The sequence below is a fragment of the Engraulis encrasicolus genome, chromosome 21, assembly GCF_034702125.1.
Source record: "Engraulis encrasicolus isolate BLACKSEA-1 chromosome 21, IST_EnEncr_1.0, whole genome shotgun sequence".
Classification (NCBI taxonomy): domain Eukaryota; kingdom Metazoa; phylum Chordata; class Actinopteri; order Clupeiformes; family Engraulidae; genus Engraulis; species Engraulis encrasicolus.
In genome coordinates this window covers 40,031,390-40,048,889 of record NC_085877.1, presented here as the reverse complement: position 1 = coordinate 40,048,889, position 17,500 = coordinate 40,031,390, and the positions used below count along the sequence as shown (strand labels likewise).

At 43.0% G+C, this 17,500-nt stretch overlaps 1 protein-coding gene across 1 annotated transcript in view; it reads left to right on the top strand.

Annotated features, from left to right (window-relative positions):
* dctn1a (dynactin 1a) overlaps positions 1 to 17,500 on the top strand; it is a 57,918-nt gene that overhangs the window by 3,459 nt on the left and 36,959 nt on the right. The window contains exons 2-4 of the mRNA XM_063186738.1: positions 4,070 to 4,321; positions 5,448 to 5,532; positions 6,784 to 6,815. Coding sequence (XP_063042808.1) covers positions 4,070 to 4,321; positions 5,448 to 5,532; positions 6,784 to 6,815 — 369 coding nt within the window. The remainder of the gene's footprint in view (positions 1 to 4,069; positions 4,322 to 5,447; positions 5,533 to 6,783; positions 6,816 to 17,500) is intronic.

Genomic DNA, 17,500 nt, shown 5'->3' with positions numbered 1-17,500 from the left:
GTTAATTCAATACTGCAGCAGCGTATCTCTAAGCTGCTTTATGTCCAATATCTCTAAACGTGTCTCGAGGTGTGACATCCTAAGCATTTTAAGATTACTCAGTGATGTATTCACAAGGAATAACGGCCAGCGAGGTGTCCTGATATCAAGGGAAATGATGGACGAGGCGGAGCATTTTAACAACCCGACGGCGCAGCCGAAGGGCTGTTCGCTTTGCCAAGTCCATTTTATGGACCCCTGCTCAGCCAATCGGAAGACTTTCCGTCTGTTCACCGGGTGATAAAGTATACGAGAGAACGGAAATGAGTCCATGAATACCCTAATTCCCACAATACATAGGCATTACATTGCGCTTCATTACAGATTACATTGCATTTAGCAGAGGTTTTTGACCAAAGGGACTTACAAGGAGGACATTCAAGCAAGTACAGAGTACAGCAGTAACTTACACAAGTAATGTAGAACAGATATAGAGAGCAGAAAAATAGTGGAGGAAGCAGAGAATTAGGGGAGGAAGGCTGAAGTAGATCTGTGGTTTAGCCTAGCATTCACCTCTCTCATTAGATGCGGGGCTCTGCTGCTGGTTTGGAGGTGGAAGCCAGCTCATTACATAGAAATGGTGGCCATGTGCTTGAATAGGATTTAACCTCCCTGAGAGGATTTGGAGAATAATGCGAGTTGTTCACTTACTTAACACAATTTTGTGCTTATGCAGATTATATTTAAACACACACACACACACACACACACACACACACACACACACACACACACACACACACACACACACACACACACACACACACACACACACACACAAAAGAAAAAATCTTTTAAAAATATAATTTCAAGTTGACTGGAATATGTAGCAGAAGGTGTCTTGAATTAGTTAATCTGTAGTCACATTACATTTCATGTCATTACACTTATCTGACACTTCCATCCAAAGTGACTTGCCGTGACCTCGGCACAGTGTGCTGGATCCAGCCCCTGGAGCAATGTGGGGTTAGATCAGTGTTTCTCAAACTTTTTCAGACCGAGGACCACTTTCCCTATCAAAAAAAGGTTAAGGGACCACCTGCCAACTGAACTGACAGTTGAGGGGTGCTAATTTGACACTCCAGATCACTCACTTTTTATTCACAATGCAAGTCTGTCTTATTATGGTGAAAATAAGACTTCAGCTATGTTTAACTTTGTAATAATCTCACAATTATGGCCTACTGCTAGCTCGTCTTGGAAAAGTAGAAATCCACTCACGGACCACCTGAGCTCTGTCGCGGACCACCAGTGGTCCCCGGACCACACTTTGAGTATCACTGGGTTAGATCAATGCCGTTCTCAAGCTAAGGCAACCATATAATAACGATAAGGGATTTGAACATGCAAGCTTCCGATGGTTGCCCCCAGTCCTTGGTTGCCCCAGCTATATTTGCAGCACGTTGTGAAATGGTAAAGGACGGAAGGAAGGCCGTGTGGGGTCGGGGTCTTGTCCTTCCTCTACATTCCTCAAGCATGTTGTCATGTGTTAATGGGTGGCACTAGGCCATTACGTAGTGTGTAGACTGCACAATGCACATCCGGGTTTGCCACACAACCAGTGTGTTGCAGTGTGTTGGCTCATTTCATGTGAAATTAGACACTTTGGGACCAGACAGACACAATCAAGAATGAATGGGTAGTATAGTGTCCTACCCTGTAATTAGAACTTTCTCAGTCCGTTTCTCCCTTAATATTATGGCCAGATTCATGCAAATAACATTCTCAATGATGATGGTGGCCTCTGGTAACAGCCAGTACCCTCCACCTTGACCTAATGATATTCTGCACGAAACGCTGCACTCATCCTATTTTCTGAACTCCATGTGATGAGTTAAATTCAGAGAAAAATCAGTAAAATGTGTTGCATGTGCTGTGGGATTTTGGTGATAAATGGGAATAGGGATGTTAACCGGTAACCGTTTAACCGATAGTCGACCGGCTCAACGTTAACCGGTTACATTTTTCTGCCACCGGTTAACCGGTTGCAATAATAACAATAATTATATTAATAATTTCCTCCCAAAAAGCCCCAAAAAACGATAATTTTGACGTTTTAGTTCAATAATTCAGCATTTTTCATCTGGCAACAGTGGCTGGGCATGGCAGGTCCTGTCTGCGCAGCAAAAAAAAAAGGCTTATCTGAAAAATAACATTTAAAACAATCAGTGCTGTGCATATCAGGCTCGTGAACATTGTATAATTTAAGATTAACGGTTAACCGGTTAACCACCGGTTAATGAGTCTCAGTAGCCGGTTAAGAGGTTTTTCAATTTCACCATCCATAAATGGGAATCACTTCACCCTCAAGGGGGTGCAGAAAATGAATGCATAGCCGTTCTCAAGAACATGGTAATCGTCCTGCACTCAGTGTTTATTTGTCATAGGCCTGGCCTTGTTGACAATAGTTGTAAAAAAGGGTGGACTTCCTTCAGCTCTGTGCAAACAATATAGGGGACATCCTCTTTGAAACAGTGCTTTGCAACTGGAAAATTCCTGGAACGAGGTTACATTTGGAATGAATTAAAGACTTAACGCAATCTGGCTATCGCTTACACTCAGTTTAATGTCGGAATGCCGCTCATTGATTGGTTTGGGGGGGGCGGGGGGTCCAGCCTTTTCATAATTGCTCCAACGGTTCCCTCTGCTTATTAAGAAGTTAAAGCTGTGCCTGGTGTTGCAAGACCATGCTTTGTTTTAACAGAAGGTGGAATTTGGCTAATTCTGGAAACGGTCAGTGGAACTGAGGCGAATGTGGGTCTGCTTGCATCAGAGCTAGTCAGCTTAGGCATTGTGTAACCTTAAAAAGAGAAGGGGGCCCTGCCGTGTCCAACCGGTAGGGCACTCGTCTACCATGTGGCCGCCCGGGTTCGGATTCCCGGCCCGGGTCATTTTGCTGACCCCTTCCCATCTCTCTCCCCATTCGCTTCCTGTCTACTTCTCAAACTGTCCTGTTGAATAAAGTCGTAAAAGACCCACACAAAAAATCTGTTCAAAGAGAGAAGGGGGGAGCGCTGCCTTGCGTCTCTAAACAATCTTGCAGTGTGCTCTTCAAGGGAAAAAGGGTGTCTTAAACATCTAAATGAGCCCAGAGTGGAGAGAGAGAGAGCAAACAGGAAGGACTCCTTTTGTAGCCCAACCCATTAGCCCACAGATGTTTCCTTTTCATGGTATCCCACAGCTCCACCTGCAGGATTGGAGACACTGGACAGATCACAATCACTAATACATGCAGCACAGCCAAGATGTAAGGGCTGGGCGCAACAAAGGAGGGTCGCAAGGCAACTCTGCTGTTCTGTCCTTTGTTTTAGTTGTGGCACACACACCGGCGGTGACTGTATAACCTTAACCTACGGTGGTAGTTCTATATCAGACACAACTCAGTTTCGGAGCTGGGCAATGAACCTATTGAACAACTGAGATGATGATAAAAATTAAGGTCAATAACAATGAGCAACTTAATGAACTAAAAAAGTAACAAGTAAATAACAAAATTGAGGGGTGGATGATGGATGTGTGGAAATTGAATGTATTACTTCTAACTTTTTTTTAACATCTGTTTCTCTGGCAGATATTCAAACACACACACTTTCTCAAACATACTGTCTACCCCCACCCCCTCACCTTGGTGGCCTTTCGATTGGAGAGCGATTGAGATGGATGATCTTGATATTAATTCATATCTTTTGTTGTCTCTCCTTCCGCCTCCTGCCTTCTCTCTCTCTGTCTGACCCCCCTCCCCCACCCCCAACCCCCCCTCTCTCTGTCTCTGTATCTTTCTCTGTCTCTTTCTCTCTCTCTCTCTCTCTCTCTCTCTCTCTCTCTCTCTCTCTCTCTCTCTCTCTCTGCCCCTCTCTCTGCCCCTCTCTCTGCCCCTCTCTCTTTCTCTCTCTCTCTCTCTCTCTCTCTCTCTCTCTCTCTCTCTCTCTCTCTCTCTCTCTCTCTCTCTCTCTCTGTCTCCATCTCTCTCTGTCTCCATCTCTCTCTGCCTCTGTCTCTCCCTCTCTCCCCCTCTCTACCCCCTCCTCAGTTGAGCAGCAGTCTGCTATCCAGCATGAGTTCGGACGGGGGTGGCCGTCCCGCCAAGGTGGGCTCCCGCGTGGAGGTGATCGGGAAGGGCGAGCGCGGCACGGTGGCGTACGTGGGCGCCACGCTCTTCGCCACGGGCAAGTGGGTGGGCGTCATCCTGGACGAGGCCAAGGGCAAGAACGACGGCACGGTGCAGGGCAAGCGCTACTTCACCTGCGAGGAGAACCACGGCATATTCGTACGCCAGTCACAGGTGAGTGGGCCTCGTTTGTCTGTGTGTCTGTGTGTGTGTGTGTCTGTGTCTGTGTCTGTGTGGTGTGTGTGTGTGTGTGTGTGTGTGTGTCTGTGTCTGTGTCTGTGTCTGTGTCTGTCTGTGTGAGCCCGTGTTTGAGCGCAACACGGTGCAGGGCAAGCGCTACTTCACCTGTAAGGAGAACCACGGCATATTCGTACGCCAGTCACAGTTGTGTGTGTGTGTGTGTGTGTGTGTGTGTGTGTGTGTGTGTGTGTGTGTGTGTGTGTGTGTGTGTGTGTGTGTGTGTGTCTGTGTGTGTCTGTGTGTCTGTGTCTGTCTGTGTGTCTGTGTCTGTCTGTGTGAGCCCGTGTTTGAGCGCAACACGGTGCAGGCCAAACGCTGCTTCACCTGCGAGGAGAACCACGGCATATTCGTACGACAGTCACAGGTGAGTGGGCCTCGTCTGTGTGTCTGTGTGTCTGTCTGTGTCTGTCTGTGTGAGCCCGTGTTTGAGCGCAACACGGTGCAGGCCAAACGCTGCTTCACCTGTGAGGAGAACCACGGCATATTCGTACGCCAGTCACATGTGAGTGGAGCCTCTGCCGTGTGCCAATACCTCAGGTGTATGTGCGAGTGTGCGGTATCAGGGGCAGAGCAATAAGGGGGGTGGGGGGAGGGTAGCAGCGCATTTGGCCATATCAGTGACTTGTCCTAGGGCCCTGTGTGCAATTTTTTCGCCACTGTGTGGCACTGTACTGAGCAAACACTATTGGGCGTCACTATATGAGTGTCAGTTAACGGATGCAGAATCTGAAAGACCTTATAATCATAACTGATGCTAAGATAGCTACTAGACTGAAAAAAGGAAAGATGTATAATGAATATTCGTTCTATTCCTCTCTCTCTCTCTCTCTCTCTCTCTCTCTCTCTCTCTCTCTCTCCCCTCTCTCTCTCTCTCTCTCTCTCTCTCTCTCTCTCTCTCTCTCTCTCTCTCTCTCTCTCTCTCTCTCTCACTCACTCACTCTCACTCACTCACTCACTCACTCACTCACTCACTCACTCACTCCTCTTTCTCTCTCTCTCTCCTTCTCTCCTTCTCTCCTTCTCTCCTTCTCTCTGTCTCTCCTTCTCTCTGTCTCTCCAGATCCAGAATCTTGATGAGGGAGGCAGCTCTGCCACGTCTCCTGATACCCCTGACTCCGGGATCGCCAAGCTGCCCACCAAGAAAGGTACGTACTAATTCATTTCATTCATACACTACATTCAGATTAGCCAACACCTTTTGGCATTGCAACTAGTCAGGTCAAGAACAATGCAAGCACTTTCTGAGATCCCGCAAATACGTGAACTCCTTTCACTTTGTCAGGAGGCAAACAACCATAAGCAAACCAAGGGAGGCAGATCAACCATGCCGTTTGGGAAATGTTAATTGTTATGCTCTTGGTCAGACCAAGTCTCGAAGAGATTTGAACGTCGATGATAATCAGGCTACATACAGATGGTATGAAACGGTTGAATTGAGAAACGTCACTGGAGGGATATCTCTTATGAATTCGAGTGTTATGGCTGTGGTAGTGTGGGGGGTCGCTGTGGCGCAAGGCAGCACACATTTTGGGTCATGTGACAGTGCGCGCCATTAGTGAACGCAAAGCATGAACTGACTCACGGAAGGTATAACTTCGTCTTAAAGGTGCACTTCCTCACGGAAGGTATAACTTCGCCTTAAAGGGACACTGTGTAGGATGGTGGCCAAAGTAAGTATTGCAACTACAGTGTGCTGCTCATCGAAAGTGTGCAAAATAATATTACACAGTGCACCTTCAAGCCCCCCACATTTGGGCTTGCATGCCCTTGGGTACCCAGGTTTGAGTCCGGCCTGGGTCATGTCCCAACCCTGCCCCTGTCGTGCCGAAAAGCGAGTCCCTGCCAGAACACGAGTGCCTTCATTGAAACCAATGGAAACCAATGACCAATTTTTCAGATATTTTTTACCCATTTTTGCAGACAAATCTGACACAATTTAAGATGGAAAGCCTATCAATAAAGCATCTACATTCCTTCTGGAAGTATTACAAAGAGCTGGTTACAATTTCAGTATTATTTCCATAAAATAATCGAAGAATTGTCACAACAAATGTTACGGTTTCATTCAAATAGCTCATATTAAGTGGAGGACGAGTAATGTTTCATAAGCATATTTTTAGTTCATAAATTATGTAATTCATTCTGCAAAAATGAGTATAATTTTCTCTCAAAAAAATGTCATTGGTTTCAATGAGGGCACTCGTGTTCTGGCAGGGACTCGTTTTTCGGCACGACGCCCCCATCTCTCTATCTCACTGATTTCCTATCAACCTCTACAGTCCCATCATCAATAAAGGCACAAAAAGCCCATCAAATATATATTTGTTAAAATACTGAGGCAGTGTGTTTTCAAGTACAGCTGTTCATTTCTATTTTTTTTTCTCTTTATTTTTCAGAGGTTTCCGAGACCCCAAAGCCAGGCAAACAGGTAAAGTGGGTCGACTTTTGGTTTCTATGGTTCCTACAAAAAACTACTAGCTGCATTTTGGTGTAAAAATGCTTGATCAACCAATTTTGAAAGCCCATGACAGTCAAACATCTAATGGGTTCTGAGAGATACTAAGTACCATCATAGACGGACCTATGGCACTATATTGACAGCAGTCAGCCCAAGAGTACTAAACGACGTATCAGTTTTGGTTGGAGAGTAGAGTACGGAGTTACTATATTGGATATCCTGAAGGAAGGTAAGGTGTCTACATATTGTACAGATCAAACATATTGCACATACAGACATTAGACAGATCAAACACAACGGTCACATCTACATGTATAATATACAAATATTAACTTGGCTAAAAAAAAAAAATGTTTTGACCCGACAGTCGGTCCATGGTCTATGGCAGGGGTGGCAAACTCAGGCCCGGCGGCCAAATCTGGGGTGAATTTCTCAAAACCAAAGTTGCTTACTACATTAGCTACTTTGTTGTTTTCAATGCATTTTCCCATTGGCAACTACCGAAGTTGCTAACAGGCTAACAACTTCTCTTTTGAGAAACTCACCCCTGACTTGAACATGGAATTTTGATGTGTCACGAGAATATGAGTGGACCACCCAGGCCAGTGAAACGGCTCACACTCATGTGCAACACAGTATGTGCAGGCATTATTTGAACTACCACACTGAATGTGATGGATGAGATTCAGCTCATGCGCTCAGAATTTTGGCTACAATGCATGCACATTTTTTAATTTTATTTAAAAAATTTTTTTAGTATTGCATTGATCGATTCTATTGTAAGCTTTGATTTTGGCCCACAACATTGTTCAAGATTTTCATTTTAGTCCCTAGTCAATTTGAGTTTGATGCCCATGGTCTACGATGCCCAACGTCTACAGTAGAACAGTGGTTCCCAATGTAGGGAGGTGTGCGAGACGCACACTGCAAGCGGGCGGGCATGCGGAATAATATAATCAATGGAATCTACACATCAATGGAATGTACAGTAAAGCCACATACGCATAAGTCAGGGGGTAATTTTGATATGACGAGAAGGCTTAGGGGGTACGCAAGAGAAAAAAAGTTGGGAAACACTGGTCTAGAAATCAGAGTGCCGTATCTGTTTTGCCGAGGTTTCCCCTCTCACCAAGAGTTGGAGAACCCTAACCTTGTAGACTCCCTGTTTAGTGTGGTATGAATTGTCTGCAAAACAGCTCCCGTAGGATTTTGATGCTAAAATTGATTTTATTGTTTCATTTGCTTCATTTGGGGTCCTACTATTGAAAAATGATGGGTTTCGAATTTTCTGACCCCGTTATACCCCTCCTCTAGGGGGCGCTTTTTGGCCCTGGCCAGTATAGCTACCGAACCCATATATCTACTAATAATTATCACATTTTCACAATCTTGGTGTCAATTACAGGGTTATTGATGATGCTGAGTCCATTTATGACAGTTTCATTATGGTCAGAAGTTGCTATTACACATATTTCGGAGATTTAAAGGCTATTTTGTCCACATACAAGCCTCCTGTGGGGGATATGACTACTATGGCATCCGTCTCATTGGATCTGTGCACATAATATAAATAATAAAGATTTCAATTCTATTAGTGTCAGTACTGTGAGAAAATGATGGGTTTCAAATTTTATGACCCTTTATGGCCCTCTTCTAGGGGGCGCTTTGTCACCTCGGCCAAGATACATAGTGCAACCATAAATGCAGCAATAAAGATCCGATTTTCACAATAATGGTATCAAATTAGGGGTTGTGGAGGATCCTGAATCCATTCATGGCAGTTCTACTGTGATCAGAAGTTGTTATGACTCATTTTTAGGTTGAAGTCAAGAATTGTCATTCTTTAATTGATGAGATAATCGTCAATAACACGATTAAAAATGAATATACCAGGATCCCCTTGAAATAAAGACTAAATATCAACTAACCAGCGGGGGTTGTGTGCTTTCAGGAAGTTGATGCCGACCAACTCTGTCATTTGTATGTGAACAACAACAGTAGCTGTGTTTAATATAGTTCCTTTTTGGTTGGAGTTAAAGGCCCCATGGAGTAACCATTTTTGAAGTGAACAATTTCGAAGTAAAAAAGATCATGTGCTGTAATGGTAATATCAACTAATTCATACAAAATTGCATGAACATGAATAGTAACCAGCCTGCTTGAACATAAATCCCTTCCTTGAAAACCACACCACTTCTTTCTATCTAAGGAAGAATTGGGCAGATGTAGCAGTAGAGCTTTCTATTGCTGTCAGTCATGTCTGTTTCCTCCCTGAGCACGTTTGACACTTTGGTGACGGTCCCCCGCTGGGGGGACTGTCACCAAAGTGTCAAACGTGCTCAGGGAGGAAACAGACATGACTGACAGCAATAGAAAGCTCTACTGCTACACAGACAATAAAAAAACAACTGATCACGGAGGAGTGCTGGTAATTAAGGAGTGCTGCTTCACTAGTTAAGCAGGTGCATATTGGCACAAGGAAATAAGTCACTTCAAGATATGATCAAACTAAACTCCAGTTGCAACCATAGCATCAACAATTACAACTCTGGTTCAGCTTGTGTATTGTCAGTCATTTGAAGGAACACCAGCATGTCACCTGTAGCTCTTTCAACAGCATGCATGAGGCTCAGCAGTAATTTTCAATTGTCTCCTCTAGTTTAGGCACAAGCTCACAAGCCTGCTTCCATGTGTAATAAGGATGTAAGGTATCTCCGGAGTCTCTCCTGAATGAAATGTTCAAACTATTTCGGACCTTTCTCTGAAGAGGAGACTGAAGTGCAAATGAATTGCCAGTGAAGTAGAGCTTAATTGAATTATGCATCTTCACAGCTTTTGCCCTTGATCTGATGGCAACATGTCACCTAAGCTGGGAGTGTTCACTTTGCACAGACTTGCTGGATTGAGGGGAGCGGTACAATTACTGCATCACAATATGAGCAAGATGTGGTGTTGTGGTGACAAGACAAAGGCAGTGGCATCTTCACTCAGTCCTACTTTCCCACCATGACAGTTGAGCTTCCTACTCTAGGTTCTGATCTGTGAACAAATGATTGAAGGGAACCTCTGATTTGGCCGCAACAAAATCACCTTACTGTAGAACATAGGATCATCTTAATGCTCATTAATCTGAGCAAGATGGAATGCCATGAGGTGAGCGTAATTCAGGAGATCATATGCAAAGAAGTACTTGATAAGATTCCTCATGACAGCCAGATAACCTTCCCAGTCCACTGGACAACAAGCACTAATGATATATTGAAGACTCTCCACTTGCTCTATAGGTGTTGTACAAGAAACTGAGCAAACTGTAGTGTCTTCTCATGATTGAAGGTAAATTTTATTTTCCAAATAAAAGGCCTAGATGTTACTCTGCAATTGCAATGCAACTGGACATTGCATCAAAGGAAATGGCATCAAATCTCATCACAATAATAGCCAGGCTAGTTGGGGTGTGATATGCAAGGGCCCAGATGTGTGCTTTCCCACCAAAGATTCCACGGAGAGCTGCTGAAGAGTATGAACCACTTTCAATGGAGCATACAATGCCTCTTCCATCAATTGTTTTTCCCCAAGAACAAACTGTGCAGCAAACACTGCATACCTATGTGCAAAACACCTGCTCTCAGAATCCAGTCACCATTGCCCAGTGACCGCTGAATCTCAAGAGCACGCAAGAGCAAAGGTGACGAGTGTCACAAGTGTGACGAGAGTCTCAAATGGCTGGGATATCAGTGGAGATTTGGTGGAGCAAGTATGGATGACTTCATACAACCAATTTCTTGGGATTTCTGGGTGTTTGTTCATTTATGGACAGAATGAGAGCATCATGGTCAGTTTCCTCTTCTGTGCCTAGCTGCTGCTGCTCATTCTCATTTGTGTGCCTTTCTCACTTTCTGTGGTGTTGGTTGGATCTGTTGCTAACTAATTGGCAAGTGTCCATGTATGAGTGAAGGCTTTGGAAACAGTGTAGTCCCCATGTCTCTGTTTGAAAGTTGTAAATCAAACTGGCCTGGTCCTGATGATTGGTTGCTGCAAGTGGTTTACATCAAACCTGAGATATGGGGACAGGAGCTCCTCAGGGATGACAAGGAGTTGGTTGACAGCATCTACTGCAAATATTTATCTCTTTGATTTGCATTACAACCACTGTGCCATGGAAGGTGTTCTGTCCAATGGAGTTTTTCTAGAAGTTTAAGTTTGTAAATTACAGTTGTAATTGTTTAAAAAAAATCAGGTGAATAAAACTCGCCAGACTCGTTCATGTTTTGCAGAACACCTTGTTCTAATAGTTTTTTTCGAGTCCAATTATTCTTTGATAGTCAGTGCCAATATAAACATCCATAGAGAAATAATGACTTCAGTTGCTCTGGTAGCATTGGTCACCTTTGGTGTACACACACCTTTAGACAGTTATTATCCTCTGTCAAACGGTTTTGTTTAACAGGTGGCCTCAACCTAAAAATGAGTCATAACAACTTCTGATCACAGTAGAACTGCCATAAATGGATCCAGGATCCTCCATAACTCCTAATTTGATACCATTACTGTGAAAATTGGATATTCATTGCTGCATTTATGGTTGCACTATGTATCTTGGCCGAGGTGACAAGGCGCCCCCTAGAGGGGGGGCATAAAGGGGTCATAAAACTTGAAACATATAATTTTCTCACAATACTGACCCTAATAGAATTGAAATATTTATTATTTATATTATGTGCACAGATCCAATGAGACGGATGCCATAGTAGTTATATCCCCCACAGGAGGCTTGTAGGTGGACAAAATAGCCTTCAAATCTCCAAACTAAGTGTAATAGCAACTTCTGACCCTAATGAAACTGTCATAAATGGACTCAGCATCATCAATAACCCTGTAATTGACACCAAGATTGTGGAAATGTGATAATTATTAGTAGATATATGGGTTCGGTAGCTATAGTACTGGCTAGGGCCAGAAAACGCCCCCTAGAGGAGGGGTATAACGGGGTCAGAAAATTCGAAACCCATCATTTTTCAATAGTAGGACCCCAAATGAAGCAAATGAAGCAATAAAATCAATTTTAGCATCAAAATCCTACGGAATGACATTTCATACCACACTAGTAGCTAAACAGTGTATTGTTGTGTTTTTTTGTGTGTCTCCCTTAAATTGTCTTTTCCCTCTTGCGGACGAAAGGTTGCATCAATGCGGAAGGTACCGATATCTTTGTGTGTGTGGGTGATGGCTGAACTGTCCGTGCACATGTTTCATCCTCTTTTCTGTCCTAAGTTCTACCTGATTTTGTTACCCTTTACTTGACGCCGGTGTTGTATGTGTGACATAACAGTGTCGTAACACAGTCGTGCATGTGTCATAAACATGTCAATGTTAAACGTTTTAGGACTATCATTAAGTGACATTCTGTGACGGTAAAGACAGCCCTAACAATGTTGACTTTTTATGACCGTAAAACGTTTATGACAATGACCTCGTGTTTATAACTTGTTCATGACTGTCATGACACTGTTTTGACACTCTTATGTCATACGTATGACGCCGGCGTCAAGTCAAGTTTAACCCATTATTTTGTCACCCTTTGGTTTGTACCTGGCTCTGAATGGATAGTCCACACATTTCAATTATCTATGGGTTTTTTGTATGCGTATTTATTTATTTATTTATTTATTTATTTATTTATTTTACTCTTTTCTTGTGTGTGCTTTTGATGTTTACGTGTTTAGGATTGTCCCTTTTTGTGAACTGTTAAACTTTTTAATTTATTTTACATTTGGTTTCTTCTTATTGGTTCCTGTCACCCTGTTTGATTATTTTGTTAAATTAACAGTCCACCCATTTTTTATTTTCACATATTTGCAGTATTTTCAAGCATTGTTCATGAATGTGCGTATCATTTTCTTCTCAATGTTTTCAGTACTTAGATTTATTGGATCAGAATTATTAGCATAGCTTAGCATAATCAATGGAAGTAAATGGGAACGTTAGCATCAATCATTTGAGAACGTTTTGTTTGTTCCCATAGACTTGCATTGCTACGCTTAATTTGACTATACTGTTAAAATAAGCAATGCAAACACATAGACAACAATGATATGCACATTCATGAATAATGCTTGGAAATATGCAACTGCAAATATGCAACTGCAAATATGTGAAAATCAAAAATGGTGGACTGTTCCTCTTTTCTCCATTGGATGCTTTACCTGCCAATATCACTGTTTTTGTTCACACAATAGTGCTGTTATTGCATGCTTTGGGATGATAATGACTATGCTATAGTCCTTACAGATTATTTCACTGTATTTGGGGTGATGTTTAGATTATATAAACGGAAAATGACTGGTAGGAAAACATTTTGCTTGATATAAAAAAACCTTCCTCCCATAGGACTATAGGCCCATAGGATTGTCCTGTTTCCCAGTGTTACCCACTCTCCCTTGTCAACAATGCAGAACTACTAATCAAATGTGCCTCTGTTGTCTTCCTGTGCCACTTGCTTCTGTTATGATCTCTGTCGCTCTCTCTTTCTGTCTCTCTTTCTGTCTCGCTCTCTCTCTCTCTCGCTCTCTCTTTCTCTCTCTCTCTCTCTCTCTCTCTCTCTCTCTCTCTCTCTCTCTCTCTCTCTGTCTGTCTGTCTGTCTGTCTCTCTCTCTCTCTCTCTCTCTCTCTCTCTTTCTCTGTCTCTCTCTCTCTTTCTGTCTGTCTCTCTCTCTCTCTCTCTCTGCCTCTCTCCCTGCCTCTCTCTCTCTCTCTGTCTCTTTCTGCTCTTCCTGTCCTGCCTAGTGCTGAATGCCATTTATCTATATACGTATATCTACTGTACCTGTCTGTCCTCCTCTTCCGGTGTGTCTTATCTGTGTCCCTCCTTTCTTTTTCCTTCCTTCCTTCCTTCCTTTCCTTCCTTTCCTTTCTTCATTCCTTTCCTCTTCTCAAACAATTGTCCTTCCATCCTCCCTCCTCCTCAGCCCGTGGTCCGGCACACCAAGGTGAGCGACTGTGCGGCCGCAAAGCAGGCTGGGATATGTAGTAACGGCCGCAAAGCAGGCTGGGATATGTAGTAACTGTATGGCCTTAACACCCCATTCCACTCTCCCCTTAATCCCATCCATGCATGCATGCACTCTCTCACCCCTAATCCTCCCCTCCCTGCACTAATGTTATGGCTACAGAATAGTGTCATATGCAAGCAAGATCACTTGTATATAAAAAGCACAAGATTCGGGTCTTCAATGTTAAGATGTGCATGTCTTTATAGTTTACTTTTTTAATTTTATGTTTTTAATTGACACGGTGTACTAAGCAAGGAATCTATTCAATGTATTTAAAGTGTTGGTAAAGGGTCTATACTGAGAAGCTGGATCAGGAGTAAACCAGGTTAAGTTAAGAGGTAAATCATCTAATAGAAGAGCATTTTTCTTCAAATGAGGACTCCTGGCTCTTCTATTAGATGATTTACCTTTTAACTTAAACTGGTTTACTCCTGAACCAGCTTCTTAGTAAACCCCATAAGGTGTAGAAAAGCAAGGAGGTTATTCAATAACTAGGTGGGTTGAGTGAGAGGATGAACTAATGGAGTTTTCTGTTGACAATGACAGTGGCGCACCCCAAATCGTCTCACCTCAGCCAGTTCCCTCCCCTCCCTCCTAATGGTATGTTCCAACTCCCCTTCAACTGAATTGCCCCACTTCGGGATCGCACGGGGGTGTGCCAAACCTGTATTGAGGGGGAGCAACACACACGGATTCAGCACAGCGCTGTTGTGTTGCTTTTCTCACTGAACTAATGCAGCAGCTGTCTGTCCTACAAAGCCAGAATGGAGTAACTAACTATAGCCTCGAAATACAAGCTTGTTTTTTCAAAATTAAAGGTGCACCTTTTAATATTTTTAGTAGTTAATTTCCAGAATTCATGCCGCCAATTCACAAATGTTACTTTTTTAACAAATACTTGCCACCACCATCAAATTCTAAGTATTTGAATTTCTAGAAATAGACATTTTAGCTGCAAAACTCACTGTACTTTGATCATACTAGTAAATACTAGTTTATTACTCCGTAAATATTCATGAAAAGATCAAATTTGGCAATAGGCAGCACAAGTTCAATGAGCAGCATAGTTGCAATACCTATTCTGGCCACAATCTTACACATTGCACCTTTAAATTGATCCAGGAGATGGACAGCACAATAGCACACTGCTTTTTCTATTTTAGAAAGCAGTAAAATACTCACCATTATTGCACCTTAAACATATTGTTGGACTGGATACCATTTTTAATGTGTGTGTGTGTGTAGTGTTAGTGCATTTTGGCTCTGTTGGGCAGAATGTGCCTTTTTCTTGTGACGTTAGACACCTGTGATTCATTTGAAGCAATTTTGGGTTGTGGCATAGGCATACGAAACATACACACCACTGTTTTCTTTGGTTTTCTGCCTGAAGCTGGTCGTCGTCAATATCTTATGCCTGCTTTGCTTCAAATTGAAACTTGTTTGACATCACTGTGAAAAAGGTGAATTATTAACACAGAACGGCTGTTTATAAAAAAGAATGTTTGCTCCTCCACAAGGACTCACAGTGGTGATAACAAAGGAAATGGATTCGTCGTTATGGATCTGTCACTGGTCTGTTTTGGTGGGGGGAATAATTTGTTTTTGTTTTTTTAATGCAGACTCATCGGCGTGGGTTCTGTTGTGGTCACCTAAGGGGGGGGGGGAATGTGTTTTAATGCACCCTTCACACATACAGTAGGTGTCGGAAAGGGGGGTGCAGTGGTACTTTTGGGCTCCCTACATTTTACTGCAGACAAATGAGTGGAATTCAGCAGCAGTAACATTGTTAAGAAATAAAGAGTGAAGGGGGAAAAAATGCACCACCCCTTTAAAGTCGTTCCGGTGACCTTGCCTTCACACTGAGTATTTGAAGCACCGTGTGAGTGTAAATGGGGCGCCTACGTATGTATGTATGTGCCACCTTTTATACAGTATGAGTTTTTAAAGCACTGTACATTTTTCGAAATAAGCTCATACACACATTTCCTTCAGTTAAATAATTGGAGGTAGCTGGGCCCATAAGATTCAATTTGCTTGGAAGCAAAATTTGCTCTGCCATGCTCAAAAAACTGCTGGAAGTACAGGTGGAACTCACCTGGTAAAACGCAAGCATTTAACTCAAGGGAAGGTGTAATATGAGCTTATTTCCAAAAATGTGGTGAAGTATTGCTTCAAGTATGGTGATGGTTAAAGTTGCCTTGCACATTCTCACAGAGAATTTGAGGAACTTTTGAGAGTTGTGGTTTTGACCTTGACCGCTATCTATTTGAGGTTGCAGGTAAGGCAGACTAATTGTTTCCTCCAACTCGCATCCCTGCCTCTGTTGTTGACCTGGGTGGGTCAGGTGAAGTCTGTTTTATGTTGGACATTCAGGCTAAGCCCGATGGGGTGTACCGTATGTATCTATTTTTATTTTCAATGTTAAAATGAATGTCTGACCTTAAAGGGGTATGCCACTATTTTGGGGCTTAATACAGTTAAAATCGTTGGCTGGGGTTTATAAAGGTGGTAAAGTGTCTTATTTTTCATGTAAGCCGTTGTCTTGCTTTAAGACAAGTTAAAAGAGGAAGCATGTCGCTAAGCTAGTGAAAGTCAATGGATCCGTGTAGCATGCTACATGGATCCATTGACTTGCACTAGCTTAGCTAGTGAAATTCCCTCTTTTAACTTGTCTTAAAGCAAGACAACGCTTAACATGAAAAATAAGACACTTTACCACCTTTATAAACCCCAGCCAACGATTTTAACTGTATTAAGCCCCAAAATAGTGGCATATCCCTTTAAACAGGTCGATGACAAGGCACGAGCTCAGAGGATGGAAGGAAATGACGCGAGTTGGGGGGAATGTATAGCAGGAGTAGGTTAAAGCCCGCCCATCCAAACGTCTGACCGCAGAGCAGGACAACCACATGACCAGATTAAAAAAAAAATGTCTGCTTCAACTACAAGATTTCTGCTTTTTTTGTTTGTTTTCGTGATGTTTCGTCACGTCTGAACTCTGAAGAAGAGCCGCAGAAAAATCTTGGTAGAAGCAGACTTTTGTCTTTTTATCGGGAAATGATTTTCACTCAAGGTGTTTGAACTTGGGCTACGCATTTCCATTTCAGGATGGCGCTCAGAGCACTTGGAATGTGGAATACTGACTTGGAATATGGAATACTCACTTGGAATGTGGAATACTCACTTCGACATGATGTCACTATCTCTCGCTCTCTCTTGTGTCCAAATACTCATAGCCTTTGTTTGCCTCTCTTCCTGTCTTTCTCCTTTTCTTCTGTCACTTCATCTTTGTCTCTTTTCTCCCTCTCTCTTTATCTCTGCCTTTTCTCTTCTCCTTTTCCTGTCTCTCCTTCTCCATATCTGTCTATGTCTCTCTCCATCTCTTTGCCCTCTCCCTCTCTTCTCTGCCAACCCCTCCCCTGTCTTCCTCTTCTCTCTCTCTCCCTCCATCCCTCTCTTTTTTTCTCTCTATTTTCTCTCTGTCCACCCCTTCTTCCCCTTTCTCTCCCACCCTCTCTATCCCTCCCTTTCTCTCTCCTCCCACCCTCTCTATCCCCCCCTTTCTCTCTCTCCCACCCCCTCCTCTCTCTCTCTCTCTCTCTCTCT